Below are 22017 nucleotides of genomic sequence, written 5' to 3'. Positions count from 1 at the left end.
TGGCACCTTTGCAGTTGGAGGAGGTGAAAATAGCTCCCAGTAAATGTTGGGGGCTTTGCTATGCAGGAAGATAATGGGATACATACTTGAATTACAGGGTCAGGGAGGGAACATCATGTTGATGATAGTGGTGCTTAAAAGACTCTCTTTAAAGTCAGAAGTACCTATTTTTCTTCTTTTAGAAGAGATCTGTCAGGAGGACTTATCAATATTCTGTTGTGCTGGCTTTTTGCAAATAGTTGAGTGATCAGAATATACTGAGTAGCTTTTTGAACCAAGTGGAGGCTTGTCAGGCAGCAAATCAGATCTTCATTTTAAGGGTCTCTGAAAGAGCACAGGATTGTACCTACATAACCTAGATACAACAAGTTTCAAATGTTGGTAGAGTTTGGAAAGAATGTAGCCATAGGAAATCAAAAACTGGATTGAGGATAATTTTTACCATTTGTATTAGAAAAGGTAATAATAACATTTATATTTATGCATATATGAGAAACTGATCTTGAAGTTGCAGTCAGGAAAGAAAGCCTTGTGAGCTATTAAGATTTCTAGAAAGGCAAAGAATTCTGCCCCAAACAGTAAATCTTAAAATAATAATTCATCCACCAGTGTATACTGTGATCGGTGAATTTATGTGTTAACATCTTTGAACAAATAAATATCAGTGTCATTACATTGCTGGGAATAACGTAATTCAGGCTCCTAAATGTTAATAGTTCTATTCATTTTGCTCGACTTAGTTAGAACCACATCATCTAAAAAGAAAATCTAGCATTGCTTTGGGTTATATTTATGTGAATACTGTAAATAGAAGTAACTAATTTTTGAAGGAAAAATTACACAGTCCTCAAACTGTTTTTCATATTTTCTGATATAATAGGCTATACCGTGCATAATAACAGAAATGTTTCTTTCAGTTTCTGTGCGGTGCTGGAAGGAAGTGAGAATGACATGAGGTTTGTGTATTGTGCTTCCTGCATCTGCTACATGCTCGATAACTGGTCAGGCATGGATATGAAAAAAGCGATAGACTACATTAGAAGAAGTATGGTGAGTACTCAAAAAGTGGCATTTCCTGCTCAATTTTAAAGTTACTAGCTTTATTTCTTAACTATAACTAAAAGGCCTCCATCCAAATTGAAGTATTGTAGTAATCTCTTTTCTGTTCCTCCTTTAGCAAGTTGAAATGAAAAAGTACATTGTCTTTTGTATTTGTATTTTCATTGTAATGTGTGTACTAGGAAGGTAATTTTATTTGGCATGTATGTTAAATTTGAGGTTTCTTTCTATTAAAACTCAAAATTGAGAGCAAGTTCTTGCAAACTGGAGCCTGATATTCCTGTAACTTAGAAAAAGTGTATACGTAAAGCACCACATCAATAAAATCCTCACATGTCAATGAACTGTAATTCTGATTTTTAAATTATATACAGAAACAAAGAAAAAATAATTATTGACATCAGCTCAAGCTGATTAAATGTTTCCAGTCATACACTTCATTATTTATTAATTAGGTATTTGGAATGAAGGAAGTTATTAGTATATACACGTTTTTCTCTGTGTCTGTGCCAAGTTGTCTTCATATTTGGTTGGAGAAAAGAGTTTTCAGGTTTTTTTTCATGATGTTTTCGTTAATTTAGTTGTTTCATTTTCCAGTATTAAAATAAATGTTTTTCAGAGAAGCTGAGTAAGCTTGAAAACTACAGTTTCCTGAATGAAGCAAACATACATAGTAAACTCTTCAGGTCCACAAAAAAGAACCAAATTTATGATGACATACAACTTCTCATGTAAACCAGCACATTTTAGTAGTTGCTGCCAACAGTGAGATTGTAAAATTCAAGTGAGAAACAAGTAAAAAAGACTTAATCTCCTGCTTCAGACCAAAATGGGGGTTACTTTTTGTTTATTTCTTAGGGAGGTAGGTAAGTACATCACAAGAAGCTTTCTAGCACAGTGCGATAGACTGATTAGGCACATAATTTTATTCATGTTCTTTTCAAAAAAATTTAAAATAATCTAATTCATAGTTGGCATGTTCATTACATCAGCCTGCACCCTGGAATTCAGAGTGTGAACAAAACTTTATACTATCACACCTACATTGCTTTTAATGCCTTTTAATATGTTTCTTCTCTGCTTATTCCCCCAACACCCCTCAGCAAGACAAGGGAGAGAATAGGAAGAGCAAAAGCAAGAAAACTCATGGATCAAGGTAAAGACAGTTAGCTAAGTGAACAAAAGACTTAAAAACAAGTGATGAAAAGGCAGTCAGGCTTTCACCACCTCCCACAGGCACACCAGTGCCCAGCCAGTCTCCAAGCATCAACTGCCTTGGAAGACACCTTGCTCCTCCCCACCCCTTCTTCTGCTATCCCAGTTTTATTGCTGAGAATGAGGTTAAAACATATGGAATATCCCTTTGGCCAGTTAGGTTCAGTTATTCTGACAGTGTCCCCTCCCAGCCTCTTCTTGACCCCCAGCCTTCTTGCTGAGGGGTGGTGAAGTGAGAAAGCCTTGATGCTTGTTGCTGATAGTCCATCTAACAGCTGTCCCCTAGAGCCCATGTCTCCTCATTTCTGGGAGGTCAGCCTACGAGCCCATGAGGTTCGTCATCTTACTCCAGTTGGTACTCAGACCCCTTGTGTAAATGGAGTATTTAATGTAGTAGGGCTCTTCATACTGGCAATGAGATGGTTAAGCAGAGTGTGACAGAGGTGTGTAAAGTAGTAAGTAGCACTGAAAAGGTGAAGTGAGCATGAAACAATTGTTTCTCTCTAGAACAGGAACTAGAGAGCATCATATGAGGCCATTGATAGCGCAGGCAAGTGGAATTTTTTTTTTTTTTTTTAATGTTTGGAGCTTTGAAATGGCACTGGAGGTTTATTGTCTACAGTGATATTGAACCAAATTCATAGTTTGCTTCTAAAGCCTTAGCATTAGTCCTTGTACCTGCAAATTCCAAATGTTATGTTCCTACTGCGAAAATTGACACCACTGAAAAAAAAAATGAAGCCTGAACAGAGCAAGACCTCTTGGAAGGGCCCGTAGTAATACTTCAGTTGACCAGTGAAGTGATACTGGAGTCTGGACACGGTCAGAGTCCAGAAGGTACTGTGGCTTATCACAAAGACTAGGTCTTTTCTCAGCTAGCTCAGACAGTAACTCACAGAGATCCTGTAAGCAGTGTTCTCTAGACAGCAGTCTCCTTAGGACATGCTAAGGTGTAACAAGAAGTACTATATTTTTGTGCACGTTTACTGTGAATTTGTAGAATGACTACACACTGTGTTAAGTAGGACATCTTCCTGGAAAGTGTTGGTTTGCTGTGAATGAATGCCCTGCAGAGTTCGTACACACTGATACACTAGTTGTGTCCAGATTTTCTGTGTGTGCACTGCTTGGCCAGACCAGCGTTTCAGTGGTGTCTGCAAGGTGTCTGGTACTTCTAGGCAAATACATGCATCCTGCTGGGTCACGTTGTATTGTTGAAGATGTGTTTGGAGAAGTTTCAAACGCTTAGAGAGAAGCCCATTGTGAAAATAATTTGAGAGTGGTGGTTGTTCCTTCCTCTCATTTGTCTCTTTCCATGACTATCCTTGAGATGTATTCCAGTTCAGTTACCTATCATAAGAACCAAGTATTAATGTGTATTTCTTAAACAAATGCAATTAATGTGAAATGTGGTATCCAAGAGTATTAGCCTGGTTTCTCTTGTTAAGATTTTGTAGATGGTGCTAAAAATAACATGTATATTATGTTCAAAGTAAATTCTCTTTGAGATTATTTCATTTGTTACTCCTTGTATAACTATCTATACAATCAATATTGCTATAGACTTTCTTGCAAATGCTTATTTCTGTTTTGCTACAATGTTACCTCATTCTAGTCCTTCCATTAATTATAAAACAAAACAGATTGTTGCTCAGTAGTAAACATCTGTGACAGAAAGATGTGGTTTTGCTTGACTACCATAAGTCCTCATTTGCCCATAGATGAAGCGAGTGAGAGGTAACAAACTTTCTTGTTCAGTTACTCAAATCAGCATACATGAGAACTGCAACTAACCTGGATGAAGAGTAACATAAGTGGTTAAAAACAGTAATCTCTGTAATAAGCTCCTGGATTTTAAGCATATTCTTTGGAATTTGTTCTCTGTAATGGTGCAGTATCAGAATTGTTGCAGATATAATTCAGTACAGCTGAAGTCGGGAAGGGGTTTTTGTAGTTAGGCTTGTTAACAACAGCAGAAGTTTGGAACATGAAACAATGGTGTTGCTTTATGCAAACAAGTAGCTGTGTTAAAAATAATTTAATCTTCATAAAGACTAGTTAGTTGGCCGTTCACCACTTGACTAAAAAGTGTTTATACGCCACTGATCACAAAAATAGTTCTGGATCAGATTTATTGTCAGTAGGATAGTCAGGTTCCAATCACACAGTTTTTATCAGCCTGGGCTGATTTTTGGCTTTCTCATTTAAAAGTCAAATGCATCACTAATCAAAAACAACAGACACTAAGATTATGAAATTTGGAATGACTTAAGCAAAGACAGACTCCAAAGTACTACTTCTTGCAACATTACTTTTTTTACTGCAAACTTGATTTTTAGGTAGAAATATTCCTAGAAGTTTTAAGTATCGCATCTGTTTATTCTTGTATCATAGAGTCCTCTTAAAATGCAGCCATATGAGCCTGTTGATATAATTAAGCTGGTTATGCAACTTTTAAATCCCAGATGGATTTACACATTTCTGAGGACAGTATTTAAGTATGCAGTTTTCATGTTGCAGTAACCTAGAGCCTCTTTCGCATATAATTTCCTAGGCCTTTTCAAAAGGACAAAGAAAATAAAGTATTTCCCCAGTTTTTTTAATGCACACAGGTCTCCAAAGAGCAGCTGCTGTGTGTTAATAAATAGGCATCAGTCAGCCAAAGGTCAGCTATTGTCTATTTAAATTTCAAGCTAATTGTACAGCCCAGCATAGTACACTGTCTGGGATGCACACTTAATAGCCTTTCTCCAGAGCTAATTACTTTGTCATACATAAAGCAAACCACCTCCTCTTACAATTTCTGTTTGTAGAGTTAATTAGCTTTGCCAGCATAGCTTTGCTAATCAGCTTTGCTTTGCTTAGCAATTAATGGGCCTGTGGAGTGTGGTACCACATTTGGATTGCATTCTCAAAACGCAGTGCACAGAGTTTACAGTGTGTGTTTTTAATATTCAGATGTTCATAGGAATTACTTAAAATTGACCGGTTCAAAATTCAGAAGGTCAAGCTGCAGCATGAAGTGTAAAAGATGTTACTGGGTTTAGTTGCTCCAACTTGCAGAAACAACTCAAAAACTGGGAAATGTAGCTTCTGTATCTGCTTCTGTTTCCCTTTTTTGTTCTCAATGTCAGCTTTAAAAACAGATCTAAAAAATAATCCATAGGTTATTCCTAAAGACATGCTAGCTCTTGTAGTAACTCTTTGGTTAGGACTATGGGAGTCATGAGTAGTCTGTCAAGGTGTCTTTCATCTACTAACCACTGTTAAGTGTTTTGTAGAAAACATGAGAAATTCATAGTCAGCACCTGGTGGAGGGGAAGGGTAAATTGCTTTCTAACTGTCTGACCAGATATTGAACTAATAATTAATTGAGCAGCTGATGTAGAGAGATAAGTGTCTGCAATTTAACTTTGAAAGTTAAAAGGTTGAGGTCATTTTTGTTCCTACTAAACAGGTTGGTATTTGTCCAGTGATAACTAAGTAAGTGTTCTATGAACTCTTGTAAAATAAATGTTTTCCATTTTGTGAATAACTTACTCTGTTCTCTTGTTTCTGATCATACAAAATCATGTAATATTTTTTATGGAAGAAAGATTGTTGTTATTACATATACAATATCACCTGCTCTATCACCTCCTCCTAGACTGCCTATAACAGACCTGTACTGTAATATTCTTGGTGCTTTATTCATCAGGCTCAAGTTTCTCCTTTTTCTCTTACTTAAGGAAGTAATTTTTCTGCATTGTTAAGATATTTTTAATAGTAGCATTTTATAGGGCAAGTTAAGCTTAGCCCAATAGCATGCTTTATTATGTTGTCACTTCTGGTTCATGTGTTCCCCAGTTCTCCCCCTCCCCACCCCAGGCCCAATCTGTTTTTTTTAAGCCTAACTTTCTTGCTCCTTACTAAAGCGTTTCTTGTACTTGGGTATTATACACACAGTAGTACCTTGCATTTTGCCTTTATGTGTGTGAACCGGCTTTTGGGTTAGAGACAGATTTAGTTTATCCATTTAATTTTGTTCAGAGTTTTGTATCCGTTTTCTCTCTCTTTTAAATACTTTTTTTTTTTTTTTCCTGTAGTGGTTATCTGCATCACATGCTTTCCCTTTTTGGCAGAGACATATTTACGCATTTTCAGACTTTTAATATATGCCACAACTAAAATGAACTCCATGTAAGTCATAAAAGCTGCCTGCATTGGAACAAGGCTGATTTGTTAACTGTTTTGTGCCAAGAACTTTTTGAGGTTTAGGTTCAGAATTTAATCAGGTTAAATGGTGGTTATGGTCTGATGGTAATTTTTCTAGTAGACTGAGGAATTGCAATATCTATGGAAATGACTTTGTTCTAAAGTAACTGATTTATGGGTTTTTTTCTTCAGTCTTACGACAACGGCCTAGCGCAAGGACCTGGACTCGAATCTCATGGTAAGGATGTTAAAATGTTCTATGCCCTTTTTTAAGATTGGGATTGGAAATGCTGGAAGAGATGCTGTCTATGTCATGCCTTTCCTTCTTTTCTGATTTTAAGGAAGTGGGATAAGAAGCAAATGCAAAACATGCCTCAGAATATTATCTGCCTTCTTCCCTTAGTTCCAGCTTTAATCTCAGACCAGATGGGCTCTTAATATATTAACGTCATTAATCTTACCTTATGAATGTTTTATTGAAAGGTGTTGGCAGGTGTTCTCATCTCTTGCTGACAGAGCAAACTTTTCCACATGTAGCATTGCTACTCTGGATTTATCTGCAAGAGATTTTGTGTGATGCACCTGATAATCTCCAATTTCAGCAACTATTAGGAAAATGTAGAAACATTTCCTCTGATATATCGCAGCATCCACTGGGGCTCAAATCTTGAAGCAGCGGTTAATTTTTGTAAACAGTTGGTAGTAATGAAGATAGGAATTCCCAAGGGACTGATATTTTTAAGCCAAATATTTTCCTGTGCCATGAAGTAGTGGTCTGCTCATGAGGGAGAACCTGTTGACTTCTGTGTGGCTGATACTACGCCTATCAAATGTTTGCTAGCTCTATCCTTAGTATTGAGCTTTGATAGTATTCCATCATTTTTCTTCCTGCAGGATGGATAAGGTTGAAAAACTTAAATTTATACCATTATGTATTTAAAAAATTAAATAAGTTACAGTAGATTACTAGTGATAACAGATAGCATTACTTCAGCATCCTTCTTCTGCAGTTCGGCATCAGAATGAAAACAACCTCAGAGTTTCTGCGGTCTTCTAGCACCAGGATAGCGTAAGGGAGTTTGGGCCCCACGTCTTTGATCAACAGCTGGCTTAGTCTTTCCCAGGCTTTAATGTTACCATATCAAGTGATAGTCTCAGAACGAGTTTTGATGGGCTTTAAAAAGTGATGGCCATGATAAACAAAGAGCATGAGTTCTTCTTCTGAAGTCAAATTTTATTTGTAGCTTCCTTGACAACAAAAAAAATCCTTAGAAGTGTAGAAGTGTAATTTGTGTTTATTACAACTGTGAGAATCCACCAATATTTTCATAGTATTAACCATGTCTTTTTTTTTTTTTTTTCTTTTTTGTACTGTCTGCTACTTTTTTACACTTCTGGCTATTTATAACCTCTGGGGAACTGTGTCTGAGACTGTCTTTGGCATCTCTGCCTCAGTTTGATTGCTGGCATCCCAATAGTTTTCTTTTTAAAGTTACATGAGAAGAAATGTTTTCTGTTGCACTGGAATTTACTTATTTCTGGACTACTGTGTAATGTAAATTGTACAGCATTGAAAGGCAATCCAGCTTTAAGAAAATGAGTTAAGGTTTATTTGTGCAAGAGTTTGGTTGGGTTTTTTCTGCCTTTGACATACATGCTGAACTATAGTGGGCTTATTTATCTGGCTTTTGGACTTAAATGGATTTTTAACAATATGGAAGTGTTATTTAATTGTTGCTACCTTAGTTAGAAGTCCTGACTGGGATCATGTGTGCTTCAGTGAAAAACTGGATATCAAAACATTGCAAGAACAACTGTCTCTTCACAGGTGGCTCTACATTCTGTGGCATTGCATCGCTGTGTTTGATGGGTAAACTGGAGGAAGTTTTTTCAGAAAAAGAGTTGAACAGAATAAGAAGGTGGTGTATAATGAGACAACAGAATGGCTACCATGGACGACCCAACAAACCTGTAGACACTTGCTACTCCTTTTGGGTGGGAGCAACATTGAAGGTAGTGTACAGAACAGCTACAGGATAGTTACTGACTTGTTTGATTTCTTTAAGCATCATATCTTTTCTTTGCTTGGAACAGTTACATATTTGGCACAAGTGCCTGCATATGCACAGATCATTATGAAGGTCTTTCATCTTGCAAAAATGCAGGATATGTAGGTTTACCAGATTAGTGCTATCTCTGCTATCACTACTTATCTCATAAATAGGTTATTATATTTTAGTATTAACAGTGTAATAATATTTAGTATATAACTGTAACAGTCTGATTTCTTTTCAGCTCTTGAACATATTCCAATATACAGATTTTGAGAAAAACCGCAATTACATCCTGTCAACTCAAGATCGCCTTGTTGGTGGATTTGCTAAGTGGCCAGATAGCCATCCAGGTAGATTTACTTTTCAAAATTATGGTGAGTGTGTTCTAAGCTAGAAATACATTCCAGCAGTTAGACATCTGGGAGAAGTAAAGGAAGACTTTCCTCTATCTTCCTCAAAAAACGGGAAAAACCCGTGAAATCTAATGAAGTTTTCATAATTTAAAGGGAAAGATGAAGAATACAATATAGTTTTCCCTTGTATAGCCACAGTGTAAATGAGCTATTGTTTAAACTATCACTGAAAGAAAATCACTGTCTCTTTAGAGCTGGGGAAGCTTTTCTGTGTGTTTAAGTGCTCTCATTAAAGGGAATATTGTCCAGTGGGCATCTTTGTAAATGGCCTGAGTAAAATATTTCAAAACATTTCTTTCTTTAAAGGAATTCTTTAAGCTTATTTAGAAATCATTTATGTATTTAAAAACAGCCAAAGTTTACGTAGTTAGATATTATTTATAGATTGTAGTTATACATAGCAATTATATGTAGTATATAAGTTAATTATTATCCATTCGGAAATGGATAATTTAAAGTAATGAAAAAATTGAAAATATGCTAAAAACTTTAATTTGAAATATTTTTGAAGTATGGTAGAATTCAATGAAAATATAGGAAACTTAGAACAATAAGCCTCGTGCCATTAGCATTGCACAGTGGCATTTTTTTACAGAAAAGATAAACAGTCTGTAAACTGACCAAATAAGATAAAATTTAGTCATAATAAAAGAAGGGTCTCTTCAGAATCTCTGCCCTGATATTTCATCCCTTCATTTTGAACAACAAATGAGAGTTTTTCAAGGCAGACCCACACTGAAAACACAGTGCTTGTGGTAGATGTGCTCTCCCTGTTTCCCTGAAAGCCAGCTTAGGATTCATGAGGACTTAGCTGTATTTACTGTGCTTCATGTAGATCAGTCAGTATCACTTGGAGGAAATATTTCTTATATATCTTTATGGATTATTTACTTAGTGAGCTGGCAATGAAAAAATCTGTTTAAAACTCCAATCATGTGAAGTTCCTTAATGTGTCCTTTAGCATAGCTGTGAGTGTTTGAGATAAAAATTGAGAAAAGCAAGGCTTATAATAAGGCTGTTTTACTTTGATTTTTGTGGTGTTCCAGTCTGAGCCTTGGTGGTTCCTATAAAGCAAGCTTTTTACTGTCTCTGTTGTTTTCTTGTGGTAGATGGGCTTGTTGCGGCACTTTCCTCAGGCAGATTGTGACCTAAGTCTGTGTTCATATTTTGGAGGAAAGAGTAAAAAGTTAATGCAGTTCAAACGTGAGGCATTGCAAAGATTGTTGCTGTAGAACTGAAATTTCGTTGTTGTACATACACAGCTGAGCTTACTACAAACTCAATCTGGTATTGGAAAGGCAAGCTGTCTTTTGATCGTTGTATGTCTCCACAATGAAGATTTCACACTTTACTAACATAAAGCATCTGTGCAGCTCAACTGTTCTCAAAAGCCTGCTTTTGGTTAAATGTAGAGTCTTCTGACTTCAGTGTAAATGCAAAATGTGAAGGTAATAAGAATGCTGTGGATCACCTTGCAAATGAGTTAATTGTTCTATTGGGGCTCAATATGGACAGAAATTATTCCATGAGCATTTAGTATTTGTAAAGCTGATAACAATTTGGTTTTGATGAAAAGCTCAGATGTGACAGAATATTCTAGGGAAAGTTTGCAAAGTAAGAATATGCAATTTTTTCAAATGTGCTTTCTAAGATAGACTCAGAATTTGAATTTCTTTAGCTCCTACTTCATAAAAACTATTTAAATTTGAATAGTAAACCTGTCTTTGATGTGCAGTAATGTTTTTAGGAAGAAGACTAAAAGAAATTTCAGAAAACAGTCAACTGCTTGTGATAATCTGTATATTACATGGAATTCTAAAGTTGCAAGCATCTTTTCACAACTGTTGATTCAGGGAAATATTATTTTGTAGTCCTGTTGTTCCAATGCTAAGACATCAATACATTGTTGGTTCTGGAGGCCAGTAGCATTATTTAACAATTATTCTTGATTTAAAGTAGTGCTTGGACCAGTGTGCTTATTGAGTAATGAACTTGAAAACCTACTTGCCTTTGAAAAGAAATGTAAAAAGTCAAAAGACTCTTCAAGTGCTAGTAATCCTCTGGAAACATGAGCATAACAAAGTGATTCAGGACATGACTGTTGTTTTGTTTATAGTGATATACAGTGTGGTCTGTGGGTTGTAAAATATAGGAAAGGCTTTCCTCTGAAAAATCTCCTAAATATCATAGTAGTAATATTACTGTTTCATACAGCAGGCATGGACAGCAGCTTAGTAGGGAGGTTCATACTTGAAAACAGAACTGAACTCCTACTCTGATTGTTCTGTTCTTTGGTTACAAGTGACTGATAGTTTGTTGTTTTTTTTTCCCAAGACTTTCATGTTGAGCAGTTTGATCTGCTACTTTGTGTTAGTACTACTTGTTACAAACATTAAACCACACTGTTATGGTTTAATGGGGTTCAGTTTTTTTCCCTAGCAGCCCTCGTGGTGCTGTGTTTTGGATTCATTACCAAAACAGTGTTGATAACGCAGGGATGTTTCAGCTGTTGTGGAGCGGTGTTTATACACTGTTAAGGCCTTTTGGGTTTCTCATGCTGCCCTGCTAGCAAGCACACTAAGGGTTCGCAGGAGGTTGGGACGGGCACAGCCAGGGCAGCTGACCCCACTGACCACAGGGGTACGCCAGACCACATGTCATTGTGCTCAGCAGTAAAAGATGGGGAAGAAAGAGGAAGGGAAGGACTTTTGGAGTTACAGTGTTTGTCTTCCCAACTAACTACTATGTGTGATAAAGCCCTGCTTTCCTGAAGTAGCTAAACACTTGTCTCCTGTTGGGACATAATGAATGAATTTCTTATTTTGCTTTGCTTCTGCCAGTGGCTTTTGCTTTCCCTATAAAGTGTCATTATTGTGAGCTACGAGTTTTCTCGCTTTTTCTCTTCCTCTCTTCTTCTCGCACTGAGGGGGGCAAGTGAGTTAACAGCTGTGCAGTGCTTAGCTCTCTGTCAGGGTTATTCCACAATGTTTTGTTGAATACATATCTAAGCTATTGGGTTTTTTTTCAGGCTTGTCCATAAGTCGTGACTAGATTTAAACAAAATTTTCTTTTAAATCAAGTGGATGTACTGCTGCATGCCCCAGGAGGTTCCATTGCTGTCACTACCCCCACAGGGCATTTGCCACCATCCATGAGTCATTGTAGAGATAAAGCAACAGCCATTTTTCTTATTCAGCAATGTCTAAAAACAGCTAGATATCTTTCACCTCTTTCACTGACTCAATTTCACCTTCTCCTTCAGCAGTTTCTGTGACTTGTCATATAAGACTCCATATAGCAGCTTTCCACCTCTGATGCTTTCACACAATACAACAGGATCCATCAGTGAACAGGCCAGGCCATGTTCCTTCTCATTTTCCGATTGTTTATTATACAGTGAGGTCTCTTCAGCCCATGTCACCTTCTGTTCTGGTGATATTCTGAAATCTTTGCCTTCTGGCCAGCCCGTGGTCACTTCAAAGATCCCTGAGCGACTGGGGTTTCCCAGTCAAGCTCACGATGTCATCAGTGCAACCTGCTTACTGCACGTAGCATAAGTTGCATCATGCATAGAGGGGACCCTCCCTTTGAACATCCAGCCCAGCACCGGCAGTCAAAGTGCCAGGAGGAGCTGTGCTTCAGTTCCTATCACTTCTAAAGCATCTCAAACCCCTTCATATGCTGCTAGTGTCTCTTTTTCAGTTGGAGTGTAGTGGGCCTCAGATCCTCTGTATCCACAACTCCAAAAGCCTTTTTAATTTGTTCAGAGCTTTGTTGTTGCTTAGGACCCCTTCCTCATGTCCTCTCTGTAGTCACACAGGTAAAACCACAGGGTGGCCTGTGATGCGTACCCTCTATATCATCTCTTTGAGCAGAGTGATGCTTATTGCTAATTACTGAGATAATGCTTCATACAGGTGGGAAGTGGGACATATCTTCTTTGAGTTGGTGGACTTCCCAGGACAGTTTCTCCACAACTGAGATGAAGGAGGAAGAGAAACATTCTTTGTATTGCCAGAGTTGGACAGCCGATTCATCTACACACTGCTGATCCCTCTCCGTCTTTCCAGGACATTACTGCCAATGAGTTGGTGTACGACAATGGTGCACACTATAGAAACTTCTGCCACATAGGCCATGTACGCTTGACTTCATCTGGATCTTTGGATAACTGCTTGTTGTCCAAGTCATCATAAATCACCTCCAGCATGGCTGATTCCCTCAGGTACTGGATACCTTTTTCGATGGTGGTCTGCTTGCCTGGGTGACATGTAACATCTTCCTTGAAGGGACACCTTTTCTTCACACCTGATAGGAGTTGCCTCCAGGGACTGAGGTCTGTGCCCCTTTCCAATTACTTTGTCAGTGCCTCTTTCCGTAGACAGGCATCCCAGCTGCTTGGCTTCCTTACCCTCTAATTCCAGGCTACTGGCCCTGCTAGCCCAGTGTTGGAGCAGCCAGCAAGATCCAGCAGCCAGATCTGGACAGGCTGGAGGACTGAGCAGAGAAGAACCTGATGAAGTTCAACAAGGGCAAGTGTAGGGTCCTGCACCTGGGGAGGAATAACCCCAGGCACCAGTACAGGTTAGGAGTGGACCTACTGGAAAGCAGCATTGCAGAGAAGGACTTGGGAGTTCTGGTGAATGACAAGTTGACCATGAGTCAACTATGTGTCCTTGTGGCCAAGGCGGCGAACGGTATCCGGGGGTGCATTAGGAAGAGTGTGCCCAGCAGGTCGAGGGAGGTTCTCCTCCCCCTCTACTCTGCCCTGGTGAGGCTGCATCTGAAGTACTGTGTCCAGTTCTGGGCTCCTCAGTTAAAGAAGGACAAGAAATTACTGTAGGTTGCCTTCAAAGGGCCGACTGTAATTTTAGGACTGTATAAATGTAACTACTTCTACATTTATGCAGTCCTAAAATTACAGTCGGCTCTTTGAAGGCAACTGCAAGCCTGATGGGGCGCCCGATTAAAATAGCATTTGATTTCCCTGGACTAGACGATCTCCAGAGGTCTCTTGCACTCCCAGCCATTCTGTGATTCTTTGAATGTGCTTGCCCAAATGACAGCTGAAATCTTTTTGTGTATCTTGCAGCTCGCTCAGGGATAGAGACCAGGTGGTTACCATCTCATTAATGAGTTCTTAGTCCTCCTCCTCTTCTCATGATGACCCTGGTTCTTCACCCCTGAAATCCCTTACTAAGTGTGATGACTTTTGCTTCCAAGATTTCCTTTTTGTGTATAGGGGCAACTGATAGTGCAACAGGTGGGTTCTCTAGTTCAGCTGCGTTGCCTGTCGCAGGGGCTAGAGTACCTGCAGTACCTGTCACTTTGTCATCAGACCAGAGGCCATCTCTTCCCCTTAAGGGCACCGGCAGTCAAGGTGCCAGGAGGAGCTGTGCTCCAGTTCCAGTCACTTCTAAAGCCCAAGCTGTCACTTCTAAACAGGTCTCAGTAGCCATGCAGCAAGCCCCTGCGTGTTGCAGTGATTTGTGTCTTCCCAGAACTGCCAGGATGACAGCATACTTCTTCCCAATTTTTCACTAGTTTTTCAGGATTCTGCAATTGTACAGTGATGAAGTTCCAAAACACTGGTGGTGTGCACTATCCTAGGCATTTGCCCATGCTATCCCACACACCATGCCACTCATAACTATCCAGCCTCGGGACAGATCTCTGGGTGGTATTCTTAATTGGTTGTTTAACTTTAAACAAGACTTGAAACACATTCAGGAGACATAGCAGTAGGAACATCCTAGTTTGAACATCCCAAGGGTATTCAAAATTCTCAAGACCTGTTGTAACTAGCCTGGAGGAGAAGGGGAAGGTGAAGGAGCAGGGGAAAGTGTTCCCCTTTGTTTCCTCCATAGACTGACTCTCCAAGGAGAAAAGGCAGAGAGTGTAATTATTAATAGTTTCCAAGAGATGACTCCTGAAGTAGAGAGGTGATGGCAATGCTGAGTGCAAATGCCAGGTTGGTCTCACAACCCCCTCATAATCCAGTGTTACCTGACACAACAGAATGATAACCTTGGTCCAGCTCCCAGAGGTGATAAACAGTGCAACAGGGAACGTATGCAGCCAGTAAGGTGTTACATACCACAACTCTGATAACGAGCACAACAGCTCTGAGAGGAAATAAATCAACATTGTGACCAGCAACTATCAAATTACTGTAATGAATGCTTATCACAAATTTGCTTTACCATGCTCTGGTCAGATCTGTCATTATCTCAACCCTTTGTGCCCCACACTGGGCACCAAAAAGCACTGTTGTTGTTTAACCCGGCAAGTACCTGAACACCACACAGCAGTTTGCTCACTTGCCCCCACAGTGGGATTGGGGAGAGAATGGGGAAAAAAGTGAAAGTTGTGAATTGAGATAAAGACAGTTTAATAGGACAGAAAAGGAAGGGAAAATAATAATTATAATGATGATGAATATACAAATTAAGTGATGCTCAATGCAATTGCTCACCTTCCACTGGTGCCCAGCCAGTTTCTGAGCAGCAGCCACCAGCCAGCTTTCCCCTTGCTTATAATACTGAGTATGATGTCACCCTGTCCCACACTGCTAAAGGGTGTTCAGCGAGCTGTAGTGCTGGTATAAGGTGTGCAGCAGGAGTAGTGTGGGACAGGGGAATCAGAGCATCCCTTTTTGGTGGCAGTCATCTGTTATGGCTGATGAAGCCAACTCATGAATTCCTATACTTAGGAGGGGGAGAGGCTAGGTAATGATTTTTTTTGTACTTCTAAATCTTGCTGTTTGGCAGTTTGGCTGCCAGTTTGGCTGGCACTAATTTTGGTTTCAGTAATCATCTGTTCATCAAGTAATTAACTAAAAATTCTTTCATGCTTTGGAAAAAAATCTGCTTTGTGGACAGAAATTATTTCCATCTCTTCCATCTCCTTTGGCCTGAGCATTCGGAAGGAATAAAGTAGTTGGCAAGATTTGTTATAAAACAAAACCAGACTCTAGTTTTAGAGATTGCAGACTGTCAGTTCACACTGGTGGCTTTGGGTAGAAATTGATTTTTTCTGATCAAAATTCAAGTTTAAAATGTAACACCTGTTTGTTTCCCTTGGCTTTAATAATTCAGGGAGGTTGGAAACCAGAAACATTTGGCTGTTACAGCCTGACATAATTTTCTTTTTCCTTTTCCATCCTTCTTTCAGATGCTTTACATGCCTACTTTGGGATCTGTGGTTTGTCATTAATTGGAGAATCTGGTATTTGCAAAGTTCATCCTGCCTTGAATGTAAGCACAAGAACCTCAGAGCGCCTTCACCACCTTCATCAGATCTGGAAAACAAGGACTCTAAATAGTGTTCAGAAGACACAGACCTCTCTACATGACTGATTTAGACTTGATTTTAGTTCTGGTAGCATAATTGTAGCCCAAGGTTAAAAGCCATGTGTAACCAATGTGCTCTTTTAAGTGCTGGAGTCATACAATCAGATCTGTGTTGCTGGCTTCACTTTGATAGGAGTTGCCTTCAGCAGTTTATTCTGCATTGTGAAATGGGGAAATATTTTGATTATATAGAAGCTTGTCACCACAGACTGTAAATGGCTCTTCAAATGGCTTTACTTCTACAAAATCCCTTGAGGCATATAAACTTCATTTTTATTTTATATTTTAAAATTTGTGCATACTGTGTCAAAATATATAATGGGGAAATACTTTCAAAGTCTGTTTACATATCATACAGTATAGCACAGATCCTTGGAGTTCTTTATGATCTTAATGTTTGACATATTTTAGTAAGTCTCAGTTAAAAGTTACCTTTTATCGTCTACTTTCAGGTTCCATAAACTTTGTTAAAAAAAAAAAGGAAGTAAATACAAATAAAATTATTTTATTCAATATATTTGATTTCTAAAGTTGTGTGACCTTACTAAATGGATTTCATAATTGATGTGTGTCAATAGGAGATATTCAACACAGTCTTCTTGAATAGCTGTGTGTGAGTTAACATTAGAACCTATTTTCGAAGTCTAGACATTGCAGTACATTAAAATTGTACAACTTCACTCTGATTAATTTTTATACGTTTTCCTTTTAGCGTGAAATAATTTTGAGTTTTTTAGCCACTCTGTGTAAAGAATGAAACATTGGAGTTTAAGTAGCAGAGTTTCATTGTTAGAGCAATGATGTACATTCTCAGGTTATTTAGTAGTTGTGCTTACTTCCTATGCTTAAAATGCTGCTCAGAAAGGAAATAACTTTGCAGCTGTTGGTGTTTGTGACAGATCACTTTTTGCATTTCAGGCATGCGGTAGACACCAGGATATCTTCCTACTTGCCAGTCACTAAGGCACATTCTTTTTTTTCTAAAGGATTTCCAAACACAGATCAATGAAGATCTCTCAAGCTAGATTAAGCACACCATTTGGCACCACTCAGCCCAAAGAGACAGGATATAGACCCTTTCAGTCAGCAAAAAGAGCTTTGGGAGTAACCGTGGTTCTGATTTTGCAATGCAGTGCAAGTGGAAAGGGTAGAGTAGTTGTACCCCTATCTCACATCAGAGAGATCCAATGGGCATCTTCAGGCTACCAGGACAATCCTGGTGTCCAGACCTGTAGCAGCCTTCCTGCTTAAAGAAATTGTTTTTATTTCTATAAGCAGATTAATTTCCCTGGCATTATTAGGAATATCACTGGTGGTGGTGGTGGTCTGCTTGAAAAAGCAGAGAAGGAGCATGGGGCAGGACCTGGAAGTAAGACATGATCTAGGCATGTCCCAGTAGATAGTTTCCTGGCAGGAGGAGAGGCTACATAGCTGGAAAAACTGCACAAGTCTGGAGTGGTGGAAGCAAGAGGACTGTAGGGCTAGAATTGGGGAGGAAGAATGAGGTGGACTGGTACAAAGTAAGAGAATATGAAAACTCAGAGATACAGAGGGTGGAGGCAAGGGAAAAATAGGGAAGGGAATATGGAGTAGGAGTGGAACTAAAATGGTGGAAAGGATCTGAGCTGCTTTGGGTAAGTACGTAGATGGGGGGGCAAGAGCAAGAGGGAGGTACGAATATGAGGGAATGAAGTGAGGAGGATAGGGCTTGGGAATTTTAGTTGCCACATCGTGAGATGATGTGAAATTCGGCTGCAAATAAAAGAAATAGTAGAGATCCATAAAAGAGAAGATCTTCCAGGCTGGGGCTGTATAACAGCAGTTCCCATAGGAGTCCATTTTCATAGAGGGGCTTAATGGGATATTGGTCAGCTTCCCTGAACAGAAGACTGTCAGGTCATGGGGATCTACCTAGCTGAGAATCCATTGAAAACAAAACCTTGGGGTAGAAGTCATTCAAAATAGCACAGTATTTGCTGTCGGATGGTGGCCACAAATTGACCCATGGTAGAGTGGGGTGGATTTTTGGAACGTGGTGAAGTTGCAATGGAAATGTGATGTAATTGTAGCTACCCATCTCTGCTTGTGCCTCTCTGCCTTGCTGGAGAACTGTCTACCAGTTTTTTAGTGTTCAGTATATCCCCTTTTCGAGTAAGTAGCTTTGAATTTCAGAAGAGTTTAATAAGGTACTCTGAGTCTCTGCTTGGAACAGCCCAAATATTGATACTTGCTTACTTGGCTTCATGAGCAATGATGTATTTAATTATCTTGGGACGACTCTGTACTTGGAAAATCCTAACCTATGGCTCATAAGTTACCCTGTGACCAAATCCTCTTCTGTGAGAGACATCACAGTAGAGAAGCAGAAGCAAAGGGACAACAGTGAAAAATCACATTCTGTGAATAGCTAGTTAATTTCTCACGGCAAGTAATTTAACAGTGTTCTGCTTCAAAAGGCATCTGATATTTCTTGCTTTGTTTTCTGTATCTGTAAGCTACCTTGGGTTGTTTATACAGATTTTACATTTCACATCACTTTGGGCCCCAGTTATTCTACAGCTTGCCCCCACCTCTGGCTAAATATCAGTATCTTTTCAGCATGAATGTTGTCAGCAAAGGTATCCTTTTCTAAAGGTTGCTGGAGGCATATTTGTTTCTCATTAATTACCATGGTTTCTTCTGGAGCTGGCAAAATGTGTAGGCCTTCACCCACACTGAGAATGTAATTACTTTAATTGATTTGAAATCTTTAATCTTTTTAGGTTGACAAAAATCTGTGCTAATAACCAACTCTGTATGGATGATTTGCCATTCTTAACATCACAACTGGTGTCAAGCAAACAAATGGTGAACATCGAATATTGCTGTGTAGCAGACAATTCGAGTTTGACCGTGTAGTTAATGCTAGATTGCGGTGCCTCTCCCATTTTTGTGGCTACATGTCTTCTGACTAGAAAAATTTTAGATCATAAATTGATGGACCACAATTTCATAGATAAGGAGTCCATAACCTAAAATCTCTTTTAAAACAGAGACGTCCAAATGCAGCTAAAATGTAAATGTGAACTGTGAAGCTTAAATATAGCTAGAGAAAGTAAACTATGCCATCGCTATCTGTCATGAAATATTACACGGAGGCACCCCAAGGTTAATTTAAGGGACAACAGAGTCCACAGCAACTTTTATTAAACCAGTGAGAAACAGGGTTTTAGCACTCCACAAGTGACTTAAATACAGGTTCGGATATCAGTTGAGGAAATAATTTGAAGGGGCAGCAACTAATACAACAGCGGTCCACAGTGTGCATGCATGTGGCTGCACCAAAACAATGCCGGAGCCAGCCTTGGGTCCCGGAGAAGCACACACTTGCCAAACACGGTGCAAAAGAGATGCACGTACTCGTAGTGAGTACGAGAAGTGTGCACTCGCGATTCCGCGAGGGTAAATTTATAATACACTCGCAATTGTGCTTATGTGAAAGCACGGGAGGAAAATACACTCGCGGTTGTGCGAGGGGCTCTCAGCGGCCACTCGCGACTGTGCGAGGATTAATTTAAAGTACCCGTGCAAATGTGCACGGAAAATATATGTGCAAATGTGCACGGAAAGTATAAGTATGCTCGCAATCCGCGAGAAGTTTTACTTACACACGTGGCGGCAGGGCAAGTGGAGTCTCCATCCCGGGGAGCGGGGGGGGCCCGTGGCTCCCGGCGGCAGGGGCCAAGCTCGTGCTCCGAGGGACCCGCACAAGGGGCCGAGTCGCCGACGAGCGTCCCGTTTTTATAGGCTGATCAGACCTGACTGGAGTCACTCTAGAAGCTTCTCTGCACCCCCACACTGCCTGTGGGTGCCTCTGAAGCCTTCCAAACATCCCCCATACTGGCCGCAGGCACCCAGCGGCTCAGTGGCGCCTCGGCACTCCCTTCTCCTAATGGGCCTGGGTGGTGTGCTCTGGGCCACACAAAAGAAGCTGTTAGCCTCAGGTAGCTGAGAAAGAGGGAGATGTGCCTACTCCAAACTGGGAGAGAGAGAGGGGGGTTGCATTCCGCCACACTATCCACCTGTAAAAATTTTTTGTTAACCACAGCTTTACATTGCTGAGGCTGAACCTAAAAAAGAAATTAAATTAAATGACTTTACCATCTGCTTGAGGACGTCAGAAACATCTTGGCTATGAGCTTGCACTATGCAGAACAGCTACGTTGCCACAACCTTTTGGTGTTCCAGCAATGTTGGTGTACAACAGACCCCCCTCCTTTGTTCTTTCAGTTTATCAAGAATGTATTTATAAAATTAATGCCTGACGTAGTCCTCAGCAGCACTCAGAGCTTGCTGATGTTGGCTTGGGCTGACAAATGCATGCCAGCTCGATGCCCCTGCCTTATCTGAAAGGCTCACAAACTATCTGTGGTTCTGCCTCCTTTTCCAGAAAAACAGCTTTAAACTGGTTTGCTGAACAAGGGAAGTTAAATGTATCCTTTCAACAGGGCCTGAGGACTGAGGTTTTAGACGTTGTCTTTAGGGCTTTCACAGCAACTTGCTTTGTACATAGCTGCTGGCAGATATGGTAACAGCATTTTGGAAGACTGTTGCTACATAGGTTTGTATTTATGAACTTATTGAGAAATTTTGTTCTAAATGGAGCAATCATCAGCTCTGGAAAAAACAAACAAACAACAAGTAAATTGGGCATTGGATGAATATGTGAAATATGTCTGTTGAAGCACATATTAAGTCTACCTTGCTCCATGCTCAGATGCCCCATAACAAAGTCAAAGACAACCTAAGAGGAGCTTCTTCAGCTGCATCAAATGTACTGTTCTCCATGCAAGCCAGTATCAAAAATGGAACATCCCTTAGAAACAATAGTGTTCCCAGACAAGTACATGTCACCTTTGTAGCGAGTTGGAGCCTTTGTAGACAGCCCATCTTGCATTTTGGAAGAACCTTGCTGCTGGCACCCCTGCAAGGCTGAAGACATGTTGTCAGGACGTAAGCAGGAGAGAGCAGCCCCCAGGTAAGCAGATCCTATTGCTGCAACGACAATGTGAAATGGTTCTGACATTCATCAGTTGCGTGAGAATATTGGTCTGTTTAGGTTGATGTTAGATACTGTGGTTTTTCTGAAAAGCTCTTGTTTTGTAATTGCAAGTTGCAACCACTTACTAGGTTTTCCTCACTTTATACAAAGACTGGGTGAAAGAGAAGATGATTTCATCATCTTTATACTAAATGACTATTAAATTACTCCACGGAGTGGTTACAGTATGTGATAGATTTACCCTTTCAGCCCACCATTTGAAAGCTTTTGTCTTCCTGGTCTCTGTTTGCCCGATTAATTTCTGAACTTAATAAAAGTCAATTAACTGTTGCTTTGGGAAGCAGGGAGAAATCTACTATTCCTTGTGAGCTGTGGTGGGTATTTTTGCAAGCCAGTCAGATGTTCTGGGTGAAGAACTGCCCATACAGCATCCTCTCAGTGCCTTGTTTGATAACTGCAGTATGAGAACATCCTTGAAGATGTCCACCTGTAGCTCCAGGCTCTGTCCTTGGGAATGGACTGGACAGAAGTGGCTGTTACCACTGGAGAATGAGCAGGATCCTGAGTAAGGAAACAGTCCCACCTGAATAAAAAGGGGAATGTCACAGAGAAGGAGAGAATCTGTGTGAGAACAACCTGCAGCCTTTCACTTTGAGAACTTAAAAATGTCCTTGGGAGGGGAAATATTT

At 39.8% G+C, this 22017-nt stretch overlaps 1 protein-coding gene across 1 annotated transcript in view; it reads left to right on the top strand.

The window, feature by feature from the left end:
- PGGT1B (protein geranylgeranyltransferase type I subunit beta) overlaps positions 1-16804 on the top strand; it is a 44487-nt gene extending 27683 nt beyond the window's left edge. The window contains exons 5-9 of the mRNA XM_082075616.1: positions 918-1050; positions 6661-6706; positions 8297-8481; positions 8764-8872; positions 16109-16804. Of these exons, the coding sequence (XP_081931742.1) occupies positions 918-1050; positions 6661-6706; positions 8297-8481; positions 8764-8872; positions 16109-16293 (658 nt within the window). The 3' untranslated portion in view covers positions 16294-16804. The remainder of the gene's footprint in view (positions 1-917; positions 1051-6660; positions 6707-8296; positions 8482-8763; positions 8873-16108) is intronic.
- Positions 16805-22017: the final 5213 nt, after the last annotated feature.

Source organism: Streptopelia decaocto (assembly GCF_964273445.1).
Source record: "Streptopelia decaocto genome assembly, chromosome: Z".
NCBI lineage: Eukaryota > Metazoa > Chordata > Aves > Columbiformes > Columbidae > Streptopelia > Streptopelia decaocto.
Note: the sequence above shows the minus strand (reverse complement) of the source record. Positions and strands in the feature narration are given on the sequence as shown.